Raw genomic sequence first — 20,100 nt, 5'->3', positions numbered from 1 at the left:
AGCCTAGGAAAGGTTTTTCATGGGGCCTTTCTACGTAAAAGCAACCAGCGTGCTTCAGGATATGTAGCCTAACCTAGTGGCGCCGGCACGGAAACCCGGGATTCGGCTGCAGAGGAAGAAAACCGGGCGAGAGCGCCGAGCGCTGCGCTCCTTCGCAGCCGGGCGGGGGCCCCCGGAGCGCGGCGCTCAGGGGCCGGCGCCCTTGCCCTTCGGCCGCGCCCCCTCGTGCTGCCCCAGCGCGCGCACAGGGCGGCCCCGCAAGCGGCCTCGGGGCCTTTGCGATGTCGACTCTGCCCAAGAAAAACCCAGGAGACAGTATTTAAAGTGGCGAAAGCAGATTTGATTCAGTAAGTCCTGCCAACAGGGGAAAGAACAGTCCGAGCTCCGTTCAGAATTGGGCCACGGGATCTGGGCGCTTTATTTATGTTTCATTTTTTTATTTTTATTTATCTTTTTTATTTTTTAATTTTTGGGGGGCGTTTTAAAGGGAGAAGGAGAGGCAGGGGCCTCAGTAGAGTCCGAAGTGGAAACCTGCAAAGGGTAGGTCAGTACAGACGCAGGTCTGTGTTTGTCAGCGGGCCGTAAGTGGAGTTCGGATGGCTCGACGCGCAGAAACTGGGAGACCGCGGCCCTATCCTTCCGGATCACGTGTCAAAGGAGTGGCTCCCCGTCCTTGAGAGAGACACTTTGGGGTTGTAAGAGAACCGTATTCACAGCTGTAAGCCCTTTTAAATAAATGCTGTAAGGAAGGGGGGGGGGGGTCAGGGGCCTGTGTCAGGTGGTGAACTTTCTCCGGCAGGCATCTTTAAAATTTTCATTTGTTTATTTATTTAGGCCGGACCGAGTTTTAGTTGCAGCATGCGGACTCTCAGGTGCGGCATGCATGCGGGGATCTAGTTCCCCTAGCAAGGATGGCATCCAGGCCCCCTGTAAAGGACCACCAGGGAAGTCCCTCAGGCAGGCATTTTAACGGGGAAGGATGTCAAGCCCAGGGACAGCACCTAATGCTACTGGAAGCCAAAGGAGTATTTTGAACTTTGGCAGTTGAAAAGCACCAGGTGGTTAGGCGGTGCCAGCCGGCTCCCGGGCGCCCCTCCCTGTGGCTTCCCCACTCCTCTGCCAGGCGTCCCCCTTCTCACGGGCGCATTCATTTCGCCAACCCCCCTCCTCGCGCCCTCTTGCCGGCTTTCTGGCCGCAGAACGCCGTGGACCCCACCTGTCGAAAGGGGCGTGGGGAGGGGAAAGGCGGACACAGGTGAGCGCGGGGCCCAGGCATCTTGAAAGTCGTCGCCCGGATGCCGGCCAGCGCCAAGGCTCGGCCGCAGCCACGCCGGACCACCGCTCTCTTCAAAGGGCTTCCAAGCAGCCCAGGGCCTGTGTCACCTCCGGCGTCGCGGTGCCGCGCTCCGGCATTTCCAGAAAAAGGAAGGGCCCGGGCCTGGAGGCACGCACCCTTCGATAGCTCAGCTGGTAGAGCGGAGGACTGTAGGCTCGACGCTGTGTGGACATCCTTAGGTCGCTGGTTCGATTCCGGCTCGAAGGAGGTGCCTTTCGCTTTTGCGCCCTGGTGGAGGGCAGCCCGCCCCCCGCGCCAAGCGGCGCCTCGGACCCGCCCAAGGCCCTGCGGCGGCGTAGCAGCCTCTCTTCCCGGCCAGAGGCGGGGAAGCCCTCGGGGGCCGCCGGCACAGCCACGTGGGGGCCGTGGCCCGGGAGCACGCCTGCGCCTCGCTCCCGCCCGCAGCCCGGTGGCTCCCGCCGTGGAGCGCAGCCCCGCCCGCCCCGCCGCGGCCCGCGCGCTCTCCACGTTCCTTCACCCAGTGCCCGTCTCCCGCTCTGCTCGACACGCGCACAGCCCTGCCACGCAGGTGGGCGCGCAGGGGCTGCCCACCCAAAGCCCTGGAGGCCGACGAGCACACAGGCCATCACACGGTCAGGGACAACCACCGCACCCGTCCTGAAACTCCCTCTCGATCCCGGGCTCAGCCCCAGCTCTGCCCCCCTCCCCCCCCGAAGGAAGTCACTGTCTCTGTCTCTCCCAGTCACAGTCTTTCAGTCTCCCAGCCTCTCTCTCTCTCCTTCCTTGTCTTTCCTATGGTCTCTACCTGTGCAGACCCGGGGAGACAGAAGCCCTTCCCAGGCGTCTTCATCTGTTTGCGGGGCAGAAGTGCCACCCCGAGATCTTCCAGGCCACTGCCAATGGTGCACCTGCGCGGAAGCTGACAGCGGCAGGGGCAAAACGCAGCGGGGCTCTCGGTGGGCCTTGACAGTGCTGATGAGAACTCCTGCGGCCCCTTCAGGTGTCTTGTGAGTCTCAGAGGGAGGCGGCGGGGAGGGGGCTGGCCCCCGGGAAACAGCGTTCGTATGCCTTCTCACCTCTTCTGGTAGCCCCTGGAGGGTGTGAGTTCCCGCCGAAAGAGCAACGATTGCTCACACTCTGTACGAGGGTGGGAAAACGCCCGCACCCATTGTTCTAACGTCTGATGGATATATATATATGGGGGGAGAAGGCGGGGGCAGAAAGAGAGCGAAAGGAAGGTTGACAGCAAAAGCACAGACAGAGCTCAGAAAGCCCCGAGAGAGAGAGAGAGTCGGGGGCAATGGGGGCTGATGGCAGGGAGCAGAAGGGGGGGGGGAGCCAGTGGGGAGCTGTCACCATGGAGGGGCACACACATTCACCGCCTCGCACAGACCACTGGCCTGTGGCTTCTGACCAGCTGGCTAACTTTAGCGCTGGGTCCTTAAGGCTGAATTGGCAGGGCAAAGAGGACAGTGCTGAGGCCCAAGCAGAGAGCACCCAGGAGGAGATGGGCTGGGCTTTCACCAAGAAGGAGCAGCTTCACCTTGGGAACGGAGCCTGGTTGGGGTGGGATGTGGGGGTGCAGAGAAGAACGCCGGGGAGGGGTCCTTGCTCCCTCCCTTCTTGTGGGGAGGGAACTCCAGAGACTCAGCGAGAGGAGTCACAGCAGAACCCCGAGGATGGCAGTGTGGCTCTCTGAAACCTCAGGGGCCCAGCGCTGCCCTCCCCCGACCCCTGAGCCCGCAAGCCCCTTTTCTGTTCTGTGTCTCTCCAACTGGAGACTGTGCTTCCCCACACATCTTCCTCTCCTGGTGAGCTCCTTTAGTCGCCCCCCTGCCGTTTCAGCCCTCCTCAGGGTCCACGGCTAACTAAGATGGGCTGACCTGACCCGGAGTCCGTGGCGTCTCCATGGGTCTGGGAGGCCGCGCCACTGCCGTCTGACAGGTGACCTTCAGGAAGAGTCTGTTGCTCTGCAGCTACAGAGACCCCGGCCTCAAATGTCACCACCTGCAGAGCCCAGCGCACAGGGACCGAAGATAGACCCTCAGGCCTTCGTTGGATATACCCCTGGCAGGCTGCGGAGCTGTGGGACCCTTGGGAACCTGGCTTTGGGGGAGTGGGCGGGGGCCACGGGTTTCGGTGACCAGCACACGGGAGTGTGAGCCTCAGCACGGCCAACTCTTCTTGTCTGGGTGTCACGGAGAGCAGCGGGGGACCTCCGGGGCACTGCCCCTCACCCTCAAAGGGGCGGAGGTGCCTGCTGCCCTGTCAGAGCGTGGGACACACGCAGTTGAGGGAAGGCCACTTCGGTGTGACTTGCTGTGCCTCTGTGGGACCTTTGCTGGATGGGTTAGTGGTCTTGGGGGGTGGGCGCACGCCAGGCGGGATCTGAAACGTTTGTAAGGAGCCCAACCTGGACACCTGTGGCCTCTGCCCCTCCCTCTGGACTCCAGTGCCTCTCCAGGAAGCCCACAGAACCTTGACCTCTTTCAGGAAGCAGCTGCCTCTGCCAAAGGAATGGGGGTAGGTGGGCGAAGGAGGGGAGCCAAGGCTGTATATCCATGGGCCGTGTTGAGCCCTGGATGTGCTCGCCCCTCTTAGCCCCGTAGTGCCTTTCCATCGCTCCCCAGTAAGCCTCACTGTGACAGAAAGCCGTTGTGGGCAGGAGGGCAGAAGGGGAGGCGGGGCTCTCAGGGGAGGAATATACAAGCCCGGAACATGCAGCTGTGCCAGAAAAGTAAAGAAATGTGCGGTGACTGAGTCAGGGGCATGTCAAGCACACAGGAGCCAGTTTGAAAGGGTTCCCACTGCCCAATCAAGGTAATGATAATAATGGAATGTAATCCATTGAGTAAAATAGGTACGGGCCCTAATAGCAGTGACACACCAGCATTGGTCAACAGGAGGCACCAGATTTTGGTCTCTAAATATCATTCTCCAACAAAAGGAACCAGGGCCAATAAAAGGAACCGGGGTTCCTTGGAGACCCACTGAGCCACTTCTTTGGGTTTTCATTTTCCTATGGGGGCTGCCATGTACATGTAAAACTCTTTTTTGGTTTCTTTTTGGTGGTGGTGGTGTTTTGGTTTTGGTTTTTTTTGAGCCGGGCCTTGTGGCTCAGGGGAATCTTAATTCCTGACCAGGGACTGATCCCTGGCCCCAGCAGTGAAAGCGTGGAGCCCTAACCACTGGACTGCCAGGGATCTCCCTCCGCACTTTTCTTTTAACATTTCAATTAACTAATTAATTGGGTTGCGTTGGGTCTTATTTGCAGCAGGCAGGCTCCTTAATTGTGGCACTTGAACTCTTAGTTGTGGCATGCATGTGGGATCTAGTTCCCGAACAGGGATTGAACTGGGTCCCCCCCCCCACCCACTTCCACATTGGGAGCTCTGAGTCCCAACCACTGCGCCACCAGGGAAGTCCCTTCCCTCTGCATTTTAAAAAAATCTTTATTTATTAGACTAACTGACTTACAATAGTATGTTAGTTTCAGGTGTACAGCTTCAGATCGTTTTCCATTATAAGTTATTTGAAGATATTCATTACAGTTCAACATGCTATACAGTAAATCCTTGTGTTTTTTTTTTTTTTTTTTTTTTAGGCACACGGGCTTAGTTGCTCCGTGGCATGTGGGATCTTCCTGTAGCTGGGATCGAACCCGTGACCTCTGCATTGGGAGGCGGATTCTTAACCACTGCGCCACCTAGGAAGCCCAAATCCTTGTTTTTTTTTAAATAAATTTATTTATTGGCTGAGTTTCTCTAGTCGCGGTGGCGGGGGTGGGGTGGGTGGGCTTATTTGCTCCATGGCATGTGGGATCTTCCTGGACCAGGGATTGAAACTATGTCCCCCTGCATTGGCAAGTAGATTCTTAACCATCGTGCCACAAGGGAAGTCCAATAAATCCTTGTCATTTATCTTTTACGTATCTAGTGTTCTGTATCTATTAATCCCATACTCCTAATTCATCCTTTCTGTCCCCCTTCCCCCCTTTTCTCCCTTCCCTTTTCCCCTTCCCCCCTCCTCCTCCCCCCTCCCCCTCTCTTTTCCCCTCCCCCTTCCCTCTCCCCCCTTCCCCCTCCCCCTCCCCTTCCTCCCCAGGTTTGTTTTTTTTCTTTTTTTTAAAAATAAATTTATTATTATTTTTCCCACTGCCTGTGTTAGGTCTTCGTTGCTGCACGCAGGCCCTCTCTAGTTGCAGAGAGTGGGGGCCACTCCTCCTTGTGGTGGCTTCTCTTGTTGTGGAGAACAGGCTCCAGGCGCATGGGCTTCAGTAGTTGCAGCACATGGGCTCAACAGTTGTGGCTCATCGGCTCTAAAGCGCAGGCTCAGTAATTGTGGCACAGGTGCCTAGTTGCTCCGCAGCATGTGGGAGCTCCTGGAGCAGGGATCGGACCCATGTCCCCTGCATTGGCAGGCAGCTTCTCAACCACTCTGCCACCTAGGAAGACCCTAGGTTTGTTTTCTATGTCTGTGAGTCTTTCTGTTTTGTAAGTTAATTTGTATTATTTTTTAGATTCCACATATGATAGTATAATATTTGTCTCCCTCTGATTTGCTTAGTATAATCATCTCTACGTCCATTCATATTGCTGCAAATGGCTGTATTTCCTGCCTTTTTTTTTTTTTAAGAATCTGCACTCTTCACAGGTACCAGTAATGGCGAAGTTGCTGGTTAAAGAACCACACCAAGTAGGAAAACGATAACTAAAAAATTAAATAGGGAAAAGAAAAAGTATGATTAGCACAGAGAAAGAAATATTTACTTAGTGTCTGATGCACAAAACAGGATTCAGAGAACTTTCCCGTCTCCCAAGCAAAGCTTTGCAAAACATTTTTGTACGTCTCTTACGTAGCATTAGAAAGTACGTTAAACCGCCACAGGGAATACACCCCCCAGAAACACAACTAGCTAATGCAAAATAGACAGCAATGTAGTAAAACCCCTAATAAGTCTACTTCACCAAGGAAAAAAAAGCACACGACTTCCATAAACGCTAGTAAAATAACAGATCTTAAATCGTAAGCAGCAATTTACGTCTAGTTGTAACAAAACCGGAACATCTGAGGACAGCGCGAACGCAATCCCCCACTACTGCAACTTCCGCAGTCGAGTTTTCCACATTTGCAAAAATCATTGAAATTAAACACCAGCAGTGCGATAGATAAGCCTCTCCCTACAAAAAAACACTTACGTAACCACAATACTTTTTCTACCTGATAAATATGAATATCTGCTTCCGCCTCGCCGCACCCCCCCGCGCTCGCCCCGCTCTTCACCTACGGTCACTTGGCTCACGCCGCCTCGGCGCCCTCCGCCCCTGCACGCCCCTCGCCCCGGCCTCGCCCCCCCAGAGACAACCTCGCGAGCCTCCGCGTTTCCACACACAGGCGCGGAGGCCTAGGCGGATCGAGACCAGCAGGCTTTGCGCGCCTCCTCTTCTGCATATGCCACGCCGCCCTCCGCCTGTCCCAGGGGTCTAGTCTTTCCCCAGCCTGGTGCGGAAGGTGGGGAGAACCGTGGAGGGATCTGCTGAGTCTTCTCGTTAAAACGAACATTAGTTTGTTGTCTAAATTTCGATTGAGGGGTTTGACTTTTCTCACCATCTATTTCTCACCTTTTCCCTCTGGGAAATCACTGTGTTTGGGGGTAGTTAGCCCTCTGGAGGGTTTCTAGTTTATTACTTTCTCTTTGGCTTGTGCGGCCTCGAGGAGGTTAGGGCAGATTTCCTTGACCTACAGGTTTCTGTAGGTATTACGTATTGACGAGGTTTGAAAAAAAGTGCAAACATATATGCAGTATGCTATCCTTTGTCTATGAAAAATATGAAAAAAAGAAAATTATACATCGTCTAGCAAAAAGAAACATGGGAGTGTTAAACCAGAACTGGTGAAATTACCTATATGGGTGAGTGCAAGGAGAGAGTGACACTTTTCTGAGTGTACTTCTCTATGTAATTATTTTTGAAACTCTTAACATTTTGGATATGTTTTAAAAATACAGCGGGAGGGACTTCCCTGGGGTCCAGTGGGTAAGACTCCAGTGCTCCTGTTGCAGAAATCGGTCCATCGAGAAACAAGCACCACACTCGGAGGGTTGGAGAATTCAGGTTTATTAAGCCGGCGGCACCAGACGAGCTAATGCTCCAAAGCTCTGGGCCCCGAACTCAGGGTGAGCTTTACTTTTATAGTGCACATGTTTACAGAGCATGGAAGTTTCCAAACAGAAACTTAGAAGAGCAGGTGCAGTACATCCCATTTTTTAGCAAAACATCTTAAAGTTACATTGATTTGTTAGGTCATCCTTTCTGTTTTTCTCAGCACAGCAAGCATATTTCACAAAAGCAAAACAAGCATGGAGTTGTTTTTATCTGAGTGTAAGTTTCTAACTCTCCTCTTCACTGCCAATACAGGGGGCCCGAGTTCCATCCCTGGTTGTGAACTAGATCCCACATGCATGCATGCCTGCATGCATGCCACAACTAAGAGTTTGCCTGCTGCAATTAAAGATCCCAGCTGCTGCAGCTAAGACCTGATGCTGTGAAATCCGTCTAGGGGTGCAGATTCGTGATCTCCGGAAGAGAAGAATTTCTCCTGGGATCAATAACAAGCTGCTGCTCAAGTTTAAGTAGCAGAGTAACAGTTTACTAAGGAGAGAAAGTATGATAGCTTCTGGCCCAGCCTCCAGGAGGGGGTGGAGAGACCCACTATGGAGTCCTACATGTGTCTTACATACTCTAAAAATAGAGGAGTTAATTATAACCCCCACCTAGTTACCTCTAACTGTAGGAATTTACAACAGTAGTGGACTGATTACTAAAAACAATGACTTTAGCCTGAGGATTAAGGATTGATTGTTCCCCAGAAGGGTCATGATATTCATCAGAGTTTAGGAATTTTATAACTCAGTGATCTGGGACGTCCCAAGTAATCATTGCCCTAGCTTACAATTAAGATTATGAAGGAGTGTTGTAAGAATCAATCTGAAAGAAAGAAGGGGCTTTAAATCACATTCTCAAGTTTTTCCGCCCTTTCCCTGGCCAGTCAGGCCCTGAAGCTCTCAGACCCAGCACAGACAAAATAAAGGAAGGAAGGAAGTAGAAAGGAAAGAAAGAAAAACTGCTGCTTTAAAAAATATATACAGGAGAAAAGATCCTAAAATTGGATATAAACACAAATGAACCTAACTGTATCTCAGATGACAAGTGTAAACACACTGGAGTAGAAAAAATAACCGACTGAAATGACTTTTGAACACAGTACATCGACCATAAGCATCTTCAACTCTAGAGACAAGAATTGCAAATACTGAAGTGTCTCCTAGTAGGTTGGTATTTCATAGCTATGTGGTTGTAACAATTCTGCACTAATGCTGTGTGTATTGTAGGATTGAGCTAATGTGTTAAATGGATGTGGGGAGTCAAGGTTTTCACTGTTGAAAGGAGATACAAATACAGAATGGTGGAGGGCAAGGAGGAACCATGTGGTGTTAAGTTGAAAAATTGGAATTGAAGATATCCGTATGGACCCATTATTTTTAATAGATATAGATATGTGTAGGGAAATATAATATTTCCTGACTCTATTCACTGAAGGGGCCTGGAAGCAAAGATACCAAGTAGCAATGAGTGAACCTACTGTCTCATCTTGCTTTCTAAATGTCATTCTCCACTAAAAAGAACCAGGACTCTTTGGAGAAATAGGTGATTTTCAGGAGTCAGGGAAGGTACAAGATGAGCTTGGAATATCTTGTGCCAGAAAATAAGGAAATGCTCCCAAAATTGTATGGACATGTCAAAAGGACACAGTAGCCAACCTAAAGGGTCTTTCATAGGCCCAGTCTGAGAACAACCCAACATCAAAATAAATGAAAACAGTTGTGGATTAGAAACAACTAAACACAGCCATGAGTTCATGTTGATTACATAGTGAAGGAGGGAAAATTCTGCCTTACAATAGAGTTCCAACTAATAAATGTAGAATGAATGATGGAGTTAGAAAGTCAACATTTGGCAACCATAATGCAAGTCATCAATGGATGCTAAAAACTATTGTGTTAAGGTTTTGTAAAGGATATTTACATATCCTCAATGATCTCCACATGAATTACTTAATAATTACAAGGGACAAACCCGGTAACACCCCCAGTGGCAGATAGTTACAATACTGGCCCTGTTACCATGTGCTTCTGCAGCACCTTCCAGGTTGACTCTGGGCTTGGCTATGTGACTTGCTTTGGCTAATGGAACATTAGTACATGCAATGGAAGCAGAAGAATGAAAAACAGTTGCTCATTGGCACTTGTTCTCACTTGCTGTCCTGAGACCACCATGAGAAGAAGCCTTAGTCTACTGGAGGATGAAATTATGGGACTGAAGATGAATCATGGCAACTAAGGGCCCTTAGACTGACCTGCCCTATTGTCCCACAAGCTGACAGCAGCTGCAGGAGTGATCCTACATCAGAGCTGCAGCACTGTCCAGCTGAGCCCAGCTGTAATTGCTGACCCAAAGAATGGTAAGCAAATAACATCGTCGCTATTTTAAATCACTAAGTTTTAGGATAATTTGTTACCCAGCAGTGGAAAACTGATACACCGCTTTAACCAAGTATCAATATTAATTCCACCAGTAACTGAACAAACTGACTTCACATGCCTGCGATGTATGCAGGACACAATCAATGTGATAGAGCTGTCATAACATACCACAATTTGGGTGGCTTAAAACAACAGAGATTTAGTCTCTCACAGTGCTGGAAGCTAAAATTCCAGAATCAAGGTGTCAGCAGTGCCATGCTGCCTCTGAAATTCTGGGTAGAATTTTTCCTTGCTTCTTTCCAGCTTCTGGTGGTGACGGTCAATTCTTAGCTTGCAAATACATCACTCCAATCTGTGCTTTGTCATCACATGGCATTATCCCCATGTGTCTCTGTCCTTACATGGCATTTTCATCTTGTAAGGAGAACATTCATATTGGATTAGGGCCCACTGTACTGACCTCACCTTAACTTGATTGTATCTGCAAAGATTCTATTTCTAAATAAGGTCACATGCATAGGTACTAGGGGTTAGGATTTCAACATATTTTTCTTTGGAGGGACATAAGTCAACATGTAAACAGTTACAGTATTATTTATGTTATCTATGTGTCAAAAGTGCACATTCAAATGTAATTATGAGGAAATACAGGACAACCTAAAAACCAAGGATATTCTACAAAATAACTGGCCTGTAATTTTCAAAAATGCCTGCATAATGAAATAAAAAGACGGGTCTGAGAATTATTTCAGATTAAAGTAGGTTAAAGAGACAGGATGCAGAATGCAACATGTGATTTTGAATTTTCCTTGGCTATAAAGGACATTACTGAGACAACTGATGGGAATGGAATAATGCTTATAGAGTAAATAATAATATTGTATCAGTGTTAATTTCTTGATTTTTATAATTGTACTGGGCTTAGATAAGAAAATCTTCCATTTTTAGGAAATACACACTAAGAAAGGAAGCTTTCTGAGACAACCAGTAATCAAAGAGGGTGCTTGGGACTTCCCTGGTGGTCCAGTGGTTAACCCTCCGCGCTTCCAGGACAGCTGGGCTCCGGGTCGATCTATAGTGGGAGAACTAAGATCCCACATGCCTCGCGGCGCAGCCAAACAAAAGAAAAAAGGGTGCTACAATACGTTTCCTCGGATCTTTTCGCACTTAAGATCTCAGGAAACCTTCCCTGACCCTATAATTTCCAGTCCTGTTTCTCTCCTCGCTTTGTTCCATAGCACCAAACACGATAACATAATGTAGCACAAGGTCCACTGGAAGTCGACACACAATAGTTCAACTGTTTTGTTCACATCTGGGGAGGATCCGCTTGATCTGGAGAAAGAATCTTCCTGTATGGAAGAGGAAAAGACAAATCCAGGAGGCTGAAAGAAGCAACTTAGTCCCTCAGGAAGAAAGCATGACATTTGCGTGCATTTGACTTTCAGAGATCATTCAACACCCCTTCCCGGCCCACACATCTACCCGCTGGAGGGACGCTTTGCCCTGATAGCCTCTTCGTTCTTCTTTCGCTGTTGCAAGATTAGATTACTAGATAATCTGAAAGAAAGATCATAGATGAGGACTAAAACAATTTCATATTAAAGTGATGACGAAACTCTGATCTTACTATTTAACGTTTGATTGACATTCTGTTGCGTGTCATTTTCGCTGAAAGGAAGGTGAGCCCAGACCCGAGCTCCCGACCTGCTCCTCAACTGCAGGGCGCCGGGAGCCGTGAGCTCCTGTCTTCCCGGACCCCCCGCTTCAGGTCCCGACCAGTCGCCGCTCGCCCACGCCCTCCCGCCGGAGCGCCTGAGCACGTCGGGTGGTAATCAGTTGGTCCGGTGTCCCGCAGGGCAAAGAACCGGAAGCCGAAAACGTCCCGGTAGGGGCGTGGCGTATGCAGATGAGGAGGCGCGCAAAGCCTGCTGGTCTCACTCCACCTGAGCCTCTGGGTCCTGTGTGTGGAAACGCGGAGGCTCGTCAGGTTGTTTCTGGGTGGGCGAGGCCGGGGCGAGGGGCGTGCAGGGCCGGGGGGCGCCGAGGCTGCGTGAGCCAAGTGACCGTAGGTGTAGAGCGGGGCGAGGGCGGGGTGGGGAGAGCGAGCGTCGACAGTAGTCTTTTATTTAGCGGGTGAGAAAGGTGCTGAGATTGGGGAGGTGGTTTTTTTCTGCGGTGAGGCTTATGTGTTGCGACTGGGGTTTGGTAAACAAGCCTGGTTTATTCGTGGTATTGAGCGGTGCGCTCGTGCTTCCCATAGTTGTAACAGGTTTTTAGAGAACAGATTGAGTATGATGGGTAAGTGTTCGTGGTTTCCCGTGTACCGGTGACATTAATTACGCGTTACATTTTATACGTATTTATTTTGGGGGTAAGCTTTACACGTGAGGTGTTCGTTCATGTGAAGCTTTTGTGCGTCATGATGGGAAGTGTGTTTTAGGTTACATACTTGGTGTTTTAGTATGTAGGTCTGGTTTTTCGGAGATGTGAAAGCGAAGGGTTGGTGAACAGATACTACGCGGAGGCAGCGAAACAGAATTTTACTTGTTTTTACAGCGCGTCTAACTTTTTCCCTTTTACTCCCCGCCCACCTCCCTCTGAAAAAAAACTTTTGCTTTGAGCTGAACCTCCGTAGTTTTACTCCGGAACATTAAGACTATAGCATAAACTTTCTTACCCAGTTGCTGCAGCCTCACTGGTCTACGGGTAGCCTTTACCCACTTTCCCACCCCCACCCCGTCAAATTTCCTCTCCTGCCATCCTCCGCTCTCAGTGCATAACTTCTAATAATTCCTAATCCCAGTTCCTTGGTTCCCACTGTAACCAATGTTGACTCCCCAAGCCATTCGCTCCTTTCCCTCAAGAGCATAAAGCGTCACCTGAGGGAAGCCCCGGACTGTCCATTGCTGGTCTGTTTCTGCCGCTAGGTGTCTTCCCGTGGCACCTTTGCCTCCCTCAAGCAGGAGATGGTTAGGAAGTTCTATGAATGCCACAACTCAATAGCAGTGAGTCCAAGGTTGGCTTTTTTTTTTTTATCAGATACTAGCAGTGGGCTATCGAATAAACGTTTCAATTGTTCTGGACGTACAAAGTAAATCTCTCCCGTATGACCCCGAGGGAGTAACATACATTCTTTCCCTTATTTGTACGTTTTGTTAGTGAGAAGACCCTTGGACAATCATCAACTCATTTATACATGTATTTATTAAGCACCCTTCACCTCCCCACACTCATGTGTGATACACAGTTGCTGCTTCCAGTCTACCCCCACCGTCAGTAAACCAAAGGGCCAAGGGACATTCTTTCCACTGTACTTCCTTCCCAGAAAAAGGCCACCTCGGTAGAAACAGATTAGCTGATGGATATGTAGAAAATTGAGAGGCTTTCTGCTCTTAACTTGCTAGTTTTTAGCATTTACACAGCATCTTCACATTTCCAAAGCACTATACCAACATTTATTAATCCTCACAACACCCCTGTGAGGTAGGTCAGTATGTCCTTTATGGTAGAGAAATAGGCAGAGAGATCGAGTAAACTTTGTGGTCTGAGGCCACAAGGGCAGCCAGTAAAGGGACTGCCCCCAAATCTAGACGCTAGGGCCCTCACCCCACGTTCACCCACTGGTGGGCATCGCAGGGGCATATTATCATCAATGGAGGTGACATGGAGGACAAAACACAATCTCTCAGCCAACACAAACATCAACAGTTCAAACGCACCGAGGAACGCCAATGAAAGAGAGCAACATTGACTAGCATACCAGCGAGGCAAGACGCGAGCAGCAGCGCGGGCTGGAACCATAGAGACTAGCCCTGAGAACCAGGCAGGTGTTCTTCAGATGGGTTTGGGAAAACATACTAGGAATGCAGTGGAGGGGTGACCAACCCAAATACCAGCGGTTTCCATATGGGAGACAAGTTAGAGAAATACTGTGGAAATATCCAACCACTCGATCTAATTTTAAACTAGGAATAACAATGTTCATTCACATTAGAAAGTCCAGTATCTGTAATGTAGCTACTGATAATTAGTATCCTTTTTGTACCGTAGCTTTTATTCCAAATATTCCAACTTTTCCCCTACTAACAAGTGGTTTCCTACAGCAGGCCTTTTTCTCTCTACATACCAATCTATACACTAGCATATGTTTCACGGTTAAATGACTGAGCTAGGGATGAAATCCTGGAAATCACAATAGACGACACTTTCTCTTCCTGTTTTAGAAACAACTGTTTCTAACCTGTCTCTAACCAATTCCACCTTATATGAAGTGCTAAAAGCACACAGAGAAGAAGTTTCATTCTTTTGCAAAGTGGTGAACTTGGTTTGATATGCCATTTTAAAAGAAATAAGAAAAAAGAAAAACTAAGACCTGCACTGTAAAAGCATAGTATAGGAGTAGGTTAAGCTACTCCAAATTTTAGAGTGATACAATGACCACAGAGTTAAAAACTATCACTGTTATCACTGTTTATTTGACAATAGTTCGTTTAGTCTACAAGTTTAAGGCAAACATACTAATGCATTTGCTTTTCTTGAGAAATCATACTTATAAAGATTACATAAAGTCTGTCCCAAAACTTCTAAGAAACGTTCATTAATTAAAAATAAGTCTGATTAAGATGATTTACCAGGATATAAGAGTGAACTAAGGTGGTGTACAATGTTTTTTTAAAACAAAATTCAAAAAAAGGTAATGGCAATCCTTATCTTGTTTGAACAATGTATTTTGAAAGGGTTAAACTTCAGAAATTACTTAAAGGTAAATAAGATTGGCAGCCATAAGGAATACTGTTCATAAAATAAACACAGTTATAGAGGCTACTTAAAAAAAGAGAACTTTTGGCTTCTGAAGAGGAGGAGGGCGCGATGATCAGTAACTGTCCGGGGCGCAGGCGCAGGAGCACAGGTCCCACCGAGCAGCCCGCAGCACCCGTGGGCGGCACCGCTGCATTGTTTCTCAGGAAAAGGGAGAGTAGATGCAGTTTGTCAGCTGTTTCTTTTGTTTCCAGTGAGCAGTAAATGCCTAACATCATTAGGGAAAAAAATAAAATCTGAAGGAAGGCAGCCCTTTTTAACCGGAAGGTGGAGTGTGGCTTATGTGTCTCCATTTAACACTGCCAGGCAGTTCTGCAGCAACTGCAGGTTACCCTAAAAGGGAGGGGAAAATAAACGATGAAGTTCAAACAGTATGAAAGACTCTTACTAAAAATATACAGTATTAGAAATCACCTAACTTTACTTCTAAGACATCGGAATTTTGAAAAGTCATTATGCAGAAATAAAGGTTTAAAGACATAAAATTATACAATTTGCTCCGTGCATAATATTAATAATGTTTTCTACATACCAGATTCTTCAGTAAATTTCCATCTAAACCAATATTAATATCTGGCACGCTCTAGTGAGGGTTATAAAATATGCCCTTTGTATACAGATTAAACTACTGAGTATATTCTGATTGTAAGATAGGTTCTTATCACATTCCTTTAGCCATTAAAATATAGCATTAGATTTATAGCGGTTTTATAAAATAGTAAGATTACATACAGAAGTATTCTGTAAAATTCATACCTAAATGCCCATTTGTAAAACATATGAACTGGTATCCAAATTTAGAGACATATAAAGGTGAATTTAAGTATATTTAGGTTACATTAATATATAAACAGGTGTGAAGAAAAACGTCCTCCTTAGAGTAGAAAGTCAACTAAAATGTATAAAGAATGATGGAATTAGAAAACAACCATTTGGCAATCATCATTATAATTGACACAGGAAAAAATCATGAATGGATGCCAAAAGCAGTATGGGATTAAAATGCCAATATTGTAGCCATTAGCTATATGCAGCTACATAATTAAAAATTCTGCCTTCCTTCAGATTTAACTAAAATTAAATAAAAACTAAGTTGTCCCTTAGTTGTACTACCCACCTTTCAAGCGTTCAACAGCCACACATGACTAGTGTCAGCCATACTGGACCACGCTGATACAGAATATTTCCACCACAGCACAAAGTTCTATTGGTCAGTGCTGGTTGAGTGATGGAGGTTCATTTGATTTGATTTTATTTTTTTAGTTGTGGCGCACGGGCTTAGTTGCTCTGTGGCATGTGGGATCTTCCTGGACCAGGAATCAAACCCGTGTCCCCTGCATTGGCAGGCGGATTCTTAACCATTCCTGAGAACAGGAATCAGGAGTGTCATCAGAGCAAAGAAAAACTTCTGTTTGTGTTGCTATCACCTTTAATCAGTGTATTAATTTGCCAGAAGTTCCCTAACAAAGTGCCACACACTGGTGGCTTAAAATAACAGACGCATGCTCTCTTACAGTTCTGGAGGCCAGAGGTCTGAAAACAAGGTTTTGGTAAAACCGTGCTCCCTCTGAAGGCTCTAGGAGAGGATCTTATTTACCTCTTCCCAACTTCTGGGGGTTGACATCAATCCTCAGCAGTCCTCGGCTTCTAGCTACATCCTTCCAACCTCTGCACCTGTCATCACATGGCCTTCTTCCCCGTGTGTCTCTTCTCTGTGTATGTCCAAATTTCTCTCTCCTTTCTCTTTATAAAGACACCTGTCATTAGATTTACGGCCCTCTCTGATCTAGTATGACCTCATCTTAACTTGATTACCTGCAAAGACTGTATCTTCAAATAAGGTCACATTCACAGATACTGAGGTTAGGACTTGAACATATCTTTTTGAGGCATACAGTTTAATTCACTACAATCAGGGATCAAAACATTTTTCTCAGAAGTGCCCAGCAAGGACTTCCCTGGTGGCGCAGTGGTTAAGAATCCGCCTGCCAATGGACACGGGTTTGATCCCTGATCTGGGAAGATCCAACATGCCATGGAGCAACTAAGCCCATGAGCCACAACTACTGAGCCTGTGTGCCACAACTACTGAAGCCCATGCTCCTAGAGCCCATGCTCCACAACAAGAGAAGCCACTGCACTGAGAAGCCTGTGCGCTGCCAGGAGGAGTAGCCCCTGCTCACCACAACTAGAGAAAGCCCGCACACAGCAATGAAGACCCAATGCAGCCAATAAATAAATAATCTATAAAAAATAAGAATAGTTATAAAAATGTGGACGAAAGTCCTGCTCAAACATTAAAAAAAAGTCTCTGGATTAGATAACCAAATTATGTTGATATTAATTTCCTCAACATTATAACTACTGAGTATTTAATTACTTGGTTTTAGGAAATTCACACTGAAATGTATAAGAGGGAAGAAGCACCATACCTGCAACTTAGTCATATAGTTTAAGACAAAAATAGGTGGTATAGGGGTGTGGGTGTGTGAGTGTGTTTAAAGAGAAATAGGGAGGAAGGGAGGGAAAAGGATGAAGCAGATGTGATAATATGCACATTTGGGGAACACGGGTGAAGAGTATCCAGGAATTCTTTGTACCTTCCTTGCAACGTTCCTGAAAATCTAAAGTTAAGTGAAAATAAACATTAAACATTTTTAAGTGTTTAAGTTACTGTCAATTTTTGGCCAGTATAACAACAGAACTGTGACAAATGACTTTGAGCCTGTTTATAGTTATGAAATCACCTTCTTATAGGTATATTCCTCAAGTAGAACCACTGAGTCACAAGATGCACATTCAGTAGGCTGACACCTGCCAAAATGCCCCCCCCCAAAAAGGTGGACCTAACTCCTCAACTGTGATGGGGTACGTGGTGAATCACATTACACCCTCAGTTGGCTCAACACTTTTTTTTTCCTTAAATGCCCTTATTATACATTTTTTACTTCCTTAATAAAGAATCTGACCCTATTTTCAAGGACACAAAAGTGACCTAACTACCTATTTTTCTGTTATAACTAGATTTCAATTATGTGGCAAAGACACATATACTAGTTATAATAAATAAAATCCAAAGTAGTTTCAAACTATCTTGCTTCCCTGGTGGTCTAGTGGTTAGGATTTGGCGCTCTCAAACGATCTTGCTTTAAATGTAACTATTATCTACTCTTTTTGGAATAATTTATGTGGATCCTGGGACCAAAATAAGACTTTGTTCAGATTTACAAAATCATTGAGAAATCTCAGACAATATAGTAGAGTTTCCCAACCTCAGGACTCCTGACATTTGGGCTGTGTTATCCTTTCTCGTGGGGGCTGTCCAGTGCATTGTAGGATGTTGAGTAGCACTCCTGGCCTCTACCCACTACACACCAGCCATAACCCATCAACCCCCAGCTGCGACAACCACAAATGTCTCCAGAAACTGCTCAATGTCTCCTTCGGGGGGGTGGGGGGGGGCCCCAAATCACCACTAGTTAAGAGTCTCTGGACTAGAAGACCTACCAGGAATTTGAACACAGAGAACACACTTCAGAAAGAATTTGAAAAAGCACAGTATCTGGAAACCAGAGGCTGACATCAATCTAAAGCAGGGTCAGCAAACTTTTTTGTAAAGAGCTAAATAGTAAACATTTTAGACTCTGAAAGACATTTGATTTCTGTTTCAACTACTCAACTCTGCTGGAGTAGCATGAAAGCAATCACAAACAAAGCATAAATGAATAAGCTTAAGCTTATTCATAAGCTTGGCTGTATTCCAAGAAACAAATTTAATAGATTAAATCTGAGTTTCATATAATTATCTTGTCATGAAATATTATTCTTTTGATCTTTCTTATAATCATTTGAAAATATGGGACTTCCCTGGTGGTGCAGTGGTTAAGACTGCCAATTCAGGGGACATGAGTTCGATCCCTGGTCTGGGAAGATCCCACAAACCACGGAGCAGCTAAGCCTGTGTACCACAACTAGTGAGCCTGAGCTCTAGAGCCTGTGAGCCGCAACTGTTGAGCCTGCATGCTGCAACTACTGAAGCCTGTGCACCTAGAGCCCATGCAACAAGAGAAGCACTGAGAACCTTGTGCACTGCAACAAAGAGTAGCCCCCGCTCTCTGCAAGTAGAGAAAGCCTTTCTATGCAGCAATGAAGACCCAACGCACGCTGCCAAAAAAATTTAAAAATAAAAATAAAAATATGAATGCCATTCCTGGCTCACAGGCTGTATAAAAATAGGTTGTAGTTTGTTAATAACAAAATCCTTGAGAGTTTATAACCTCCTTAAAAAGAACACAAACAGTGAATGCTGGAAAACAACACAGGCTCAATAAGGATAAATTTTGCCAGGCTTATCAAAACATTTTCTTTTGACAGGGTTATTAGCCCAGCAAATCAGATAACATATATCTTGATTTTTTTTTTTTTTTCTTTTTTTAGTTGTGGTGCACGGGCTTAGCTGCTCCGCAGCATGTGGGATCTTCCTGGAGCAGGGATCGAACCCGTGTCCCCTGCATTGGCAGGCGGATTCTCAACCACTTCGCCACCTAGGAAGCCCATATATCTTGATTTTAATGAGGAACTTGATACTCCTTATGTCCTTCACAGATACAATGGGAAAATAATGGTTGATAATAGTATAAATAAATGAATTCATAACTATCCAAATAAATATACCCAAAGAATATTAATAAGTTAATAAAAATTAGTATAGAAAGAAAGGAAGGAAGAGAACTAAATTTTTTTGGTGCCACTTACTTTCATAAATTAGATTAACAAATATTGATTCCTTTAATCTTAGATGAAGACATAAAAGGGAAGTTCATACAAATTACAAATGTCCATCACTTGACAGGAAAAACCAGTATAACAGTCAAACACTGTATGATCAAACTCAAATTTCCAAAGATTTCAATGCACTGGGCTAAGACTAACAAGCTAAAATTTAAGACCTAAACATGGGCTGCAAATACATTTTTAAAGTAAGTGCTCAACAAATGAAAAAGTTCTAGAGAGCCGTTGTACAACAACATGAATATACTTAATACTACTTAACTGTACACTTAAAATGGTTAAGATGGCTTTATGTTATGTGTTTTTTACCACAAAAATGAAAATAATTCGTAAAAAAATTAAACACACAACCACAGGGTGGAGGTTCAAGAACTGACTTAGAAGAGAAAGAGAGAAAAAAAGTGTGATTATACCCAAATCAAGCTGGTGCAACATGGTAGTTAAAAAACCCCTTATCTTATACATATAAAACATGCCTGGCGGAGGGAGAGAGAAATTAGGAATTTGGGAATAACATATATATACTACTATATATAAAATAAACAACAAGGACCTACTGTATAGCACAGGGAACTATATTCTGTAATAACCTATATGGGAAAATAATCTGAAAAAGAATATATACATATATGTTTAACCAAATCACTTT

General features: G+C 46.1%; 1 protein-coding gene and 1 non-coding gene across 4 annotated transcripts in view; one reads left to right on the top strand and one right to left on the bottom strand.

Annotated features, from left to right (window-relative positions):
* Positions 1 to 1,452: 1,452 nt before the first annotated feature.
* TRNAY-GUA (transfer RNA tyrosine (anticodon GUA)) lies at positions 1,453 to 1,543 on the top strand. The gene is given in 2 exon segments: positions 1,453 to 1,489; positions 1,508 to 1,543. It is a non-coding gene; the product is annotated as a tRNA-Tyr (tRNA).
* A 12,744-nt stretch (positions 1,544 to 14,287) lies between these two features.
* Positions 14,288 to 20,100, bottom strand: part of SNX6 (sorting nexin 6) — a 59,193-nt gene continuing 53,380 nt past the window's right edge. For all 3 annotated transcript variants that reach the window (XM_057721561.1, XM_057721562.1, XM_057721563.1), the window contains one exon: positions 14,288 to 14,993. In XM_057721561.1, the coding sequence (XP_057577544.1) occupies positions 14,940 to 14,993 (54 nt within the window). In that variant the 3' untranslated portion in view covers positions 14,288 to 14,939. The remainder of the gene's footprint in view (positions 14,994 to 20,100) is intronic.

Source organism: Hippopotamus amphibius, chromosome 2 (assembly GCF_030028045.1).
Source record: "Hippopotamus amphibius kiboko isolate mHipAmp2 chromosome 2, mHipAmp2.hap2, whole genome shotgun sequence".
Taxonomy (NCBI): domain Eukaryota; kingdom Metazoa; phylum Chordata; class Mammalia; order Artiodactyla; family Hippopotamidae; genus Hippopotamus; species Hippopotamus amphibius.
Note: the sequence above shows the minus strand (reverse complement) of the source record. Positions and strands in the feature narration are given on the sequence as shown.